Source organism: Aegilops tauschii, chromosome 6 (genome assembly GCF_002575655.3).
Source record: "Aegilops tauschii subsp. strangulata cultivar AL8/78 chromosome 6, Aet v6.0, whole genome shotgun sequence".
NCBI classification, from domain to species: Eukaryota; Viridiplantae; Streptophyta; class Magnoliopsida; order Poales; family Poaceae; genus Aegilops; species Aegilops tauschii.
This window is the reverse complement of record NC_053040.3, coordinates 51,969,816-51,973,956: the sequence shown is the minus strand read 5'-3', so window position 1 is coordinate 51,973,956 and position 4,141 is coordinate 51,969,816. Positions and strand designations below refer to the sequence as shown.

General features: G+C 46.1%; 1 protein-coding gene across 1 annotated transcript; it reads right to left on the bottom strand.

The window, feature by feature from the left end:
- Positions 1-534: 534 nt before the first annotated feature.
- Positions 535-4,141, bottom strand: LOC109755114 (cyclin-dependent kinase A-2). The gene is made up of 8 exons (XM_020313995.4): positions 3,955-4,141; positions 3,652-3,836; positions 3,425-3,542; positions 3,112-3,285; positions 2,125-2,288; positions 1,938-2,025; positions 1,686-1,739; positions 535-1,034 (listed from the first exon to the last, which is right to left on the bottom strand). The coding sequence occupies exons 1-8, from the start codon at positions 3,961-3,963 to the stop codon at positions 945-947; spliced, it is 882 nt and encodes a 293-aa protein (XP_020169584.1). The 5' UTR covers positions 3,964-4,141; the 3' UTR covers positions 535-944.

The window sequence follows — 4,141 nt, the reverse complement described above, 5'->3', positions numbered from 1 at the left end:
GCAGTGCCTTGGAGGTTGTAACGATCGACGCAAAGCTCCTTGTCCACTCCGATGGTGGTGAAGGTGAGGTGGGTGTTCTCCGCACTCAAAACCATCCAGATTGAGGTGCTAAGATCATACTCCCTCCATTCATCAATATAAAATATTTTCGATATTGTAATATGGACTACATAAAGACTGAAATAAGTGAATACAATAAAACGTATCTATATACACAGTTAGGGCATCTTATATTTGTGAGTGAAGGGAGTAGTTTTTAAAAGCACGCTATATACACTAAAACGTATCTATATACACAGTTAGGGCAACTAGCGTTTGGAGGGGCCTCACACTAAATGCATCGTGTACAACTTAGTGTTTGGAGGGGCCTCACACTAAACGCATCGTGTACAACTTAGCGTCATCTAAACCACTATGGCATCATTTAGCGTGCTATAACATCAATTTAGCGCCAAACATAGGTTAATATGCAAAAACGTGATGAGCAATCTTGACGTACCAGAGCGCCCACTGCGTTAGCTAAGTAGCAGCATGTAGTTGTCCACAACTGATTCCATTCATGATGATAATGATGTTTACCAAGTACAAGTAGTAGTACACTACCAAACATTGTCACATCAGTTGGTAGTTCATGAAACACTGCAGCCCCTTGACTATCTGCTACTACTCCAAAATTCATCGTACATGAACAAGTCTGGCGCCGGCGTCGATGTCCATATAAATACGGGCGAAATCGCAATGCAGAGCTCCCAGAGCATCAGGATCATTTTTCAATTGGCTTTGGACTACACGGAAGGGTGAATCAGGAGGCGCCTCCGTTCTCATTTCTCTCTACACAGCCAGAGTCAGAAAGAATAGGAGAGAAAGGAGCACAGAGTACACGATCCAGGAAGCTGTCGATCAGTCGACGCGATCTTAATTTACAGAGGAGCAGGGCAAGTGATCTACGAGGATACGTCCAGATCCTTGAAGTACTCGTGCTCGAGGGCGGTTCGGGCGTTGATTCTTCTGGTTGGATCTAAGCAGAGCATTTTCTGCATGACGGTGAGGAGACAGGTCAGCAAGCAAGGTTATGAATGCACATGAGTAGAACCATATACTCATGGCAGAGCACAGAAAGATAGAATGAAATAAATCCATCATAAGGAGCATATTTCATCAATAGTGTTATGTGGTACTCATGACATAATCGCATCAAAGGAAGCACACATGTATAACTCATGACTGCATATGCAGCAGTACAAATCATGCAAGAGCCATGATGAGAATGGACTGGCTGCAATATCTACTCAGAAGGGTTCCAATCCTTAGCAACCTAAATAAATTAACATATGCGCCTACAATCTATAAATGTGTTTTTAACATGGCAACTTCAGTTTGTACTATACTAACATGGCAACTTATGTGGGAAACACAACTTAGAACGCTGCTACGCAGTCTCAAGACTGCAACAACAGGAATATAAATTAGCACAGATAAGATCACAGCAATAGAGGCAGAAACTACATTGTTCAGCTTGGATTACTGAAATGCAATAAAAAATAAGGCATTGCAAAACCCTCACAAAGGAAGCACCATGTTATCCATTCACTAAGCAAAATGAATGTGAATAGCAAGATAATAAGCACAAATGCACAATCCATGACGCATTATGGAAACAAATTACATTTGATTGTGAAACTTACAGAGAGAAGATCAAGTCCCAAAGGTTCGAGTGTTGGAACCACAGTTGCGAGATCCTGCAGCAAACTCCTTGAGTTAGAACCAAAATCCCAGAGTCATAATCAGTATGATGTTGTATAATCACCATACACTTGCACAATAACAGTACACAACTAACTCAATAGCAAGGAGAAACAACAAGGTCTGACCCCTAACGGCAACTTCAGCTTTTAACCCTTTTTCATAAGAATAATGAAAGAACATTTATGACTTACCACGGACGGCCACTTGGGGAAAGCTGATTTGTAGTCAGGTAACGAAGAAACACCTGGCCAGGTTTCTTCATTAGGAGTGCCCATAATTCTGCATGAAAGTAAAAGATTTGGCAACCAAGATTAGCTGTTTCTTCAGATGCATGGAAGAGCTTAAAGCAAGACCACATAAGATTTATAAGAGAAAGACCTGAAAATCTTGAAGAGTTCATCAATCTCAGAATCACCAGGAAATAGAGGTTTCTGATTCACCATTTCGGCGAAAATGCAACCAACCGACCACACATCAACAGGGGTAGAATACTGCCTTGCACCCAGAAGAATTTCTGGTGCTCTGTACCATAATGTCACCACCTATAAACAACATTCTGTTCAGATAAAAAAACAAACGCAAAAGGCAGGAGCAAGAATGTAACATGAGAACAGCTCATTAATATGATCATATGAATACCAGCTCCAATTAAACTAAGCTTGGAGCTATGCTTGCCTACAATTTGAAATTTTTCATAAAACAGAAACTTCATGTTTCCTTCTCTTTTGCCCATAGTAACAAACACCGTATGTTCTGGGAATGTAGCAAATTGTTCTGTACCTTTCCTGGATTATCTTGCCTTTTGTCACGTGATCCGTCATACAGGAGAGTAAAGCTAAATTGGCAAGGTAGCACTACGACAAGAGACTAGCAAAATCATCTACCGTTGATTATTTTTTGAAACGGAATCTACCGTGGAAACACTTGATGAAGGCTAAAGAGGAAGGCGATAAGCGAACAGTCTTAAGATGTAGTAACAAAAAACAGTGAACACTAATGGGAGACATCAACCTCTCTTTTGTTTGCGAATGGGAGATATCAACCTCAGTTTGCAACAAGACCTAGTACATAGTTATCTCTTTTCTATGAAGACATGCACACTTTTGATAGCCAAATGAGACAGATAGTAGTATGTACGCCAGCAAAAGTGTGCACATGTGGTCTACTGAATTCAAGTACAAAATGCATTCCAGACTTGAAATGCAGGAGGGATTGATATGTATCAGTAAAACTGCTTAAAATTAAGTGCATTCTGCCCCTGATAAGCATAGCAGAACAATTTTTCATCTGCCATCGCCTGATAAACATATGCACCTTAAATCACAATGTACCACACCGACGACCTGCCGGTGCCGCAAAACGTACCTCGTGAGTAAATGTCCGGACAGGAATGCCGAACGCCCTGGCCAACCCGAAGTCAGCAAGCTTCAATGAATTGGTGCGGCGATCAATCAGCAGGTTCTGGGGCTTGAGATCCCTGTGAAGCACGCGGTGCGAGTGGCAGTAGGCGATGCCGCGCAGGATCTGGTAGAGGAAGGACTGCACGCAGAGCACAAAACAACATTACATTTCACATTTCCACATGATAGCAGCCAAACAGAGCTCCTGTCAGTAAGCAGTAACCGACAGTCGGCAATCTAAGTAGTAAACGAAATCAAAGGGGGGTGGCGGATGTGACCTTGACTATGTGGTGGTTCTTGAAGTCCGCGGAGGAGTCCATGTGCTTCTTGAGGTCGAGGTCGAGGTACTCGAAGACGAGGTATATGCACTTCTCGTTGTGCACCACGTCCTGCAGCCTGCACGGCAGCAGCAAAAGGGTCGAACACTCGGTGAGCCAGTCCATCCATTCCGCGGCGGCCAAATCCAACCCAAACCCAAACTGAAGATGGGGGAGGGGAGGGGTACCTGACGATGTTCCGGTGCTGCATCTCCTTGAGGAGGGAGATCTCGCGGATGGCGGTGGAGGGGACGCCCTCGTCCTCCTGCTCCAGCCGGATCTTCTTGAGCGCGATCGTCTCGTTGGTGTAGCGGTCCTTGGCCTTGTACACCACCCCGTACGTGCCCTCCCCGATCTTCTCCACCTTCTCGTACTGCGGCAGACACAAACACAAGCTGACATTACGGCCGGCGCCGGCGTGGACGGGGGATGGAGGAATACAGGGGAGGAGAGGAAGCGGCGCGGCGATCGGACGGGCCGGGCGGGCTCACCTGGTCCATGGCGCGGCGATCCGTGCGGCGCGGGGCGGATCGGAGCGGGGCGGCGGCCGCGGATCGGCGGCGGCGGCGGGGAGCAGTGGGGGGGGGGGGGGGGGGGGGGGGGGGGGGGGAGGGAGGGCAGTGTGTGGTGGTGGACTTGCGAGTTGGGCTGGGTTTGTGGTGGTGTGCGGCGTCGTCG

What these genes read in the sequence shown, in the direction of transcription:
- LOC109755114 (XM_020313995.4), bottom strand. An exon ending in AGAACCACCACATAGTCAAG is followed by an intron (nt 3,286 to 3,424) that starts GTCACATCCGCC and finishes CTCTGCGTGCAG; the next exon opens with TCCTTCCTCTACCAGATCCT. An exon ending in TCCCCAAGTGGCCGTCCGTG is followed by an intron (nt 1,740 to 1,937) that starts GTAAGTCATAAA and finishes AGTTTGCTGCAG; the next exon opens with GATCTCGCAACTGTGGTTCC.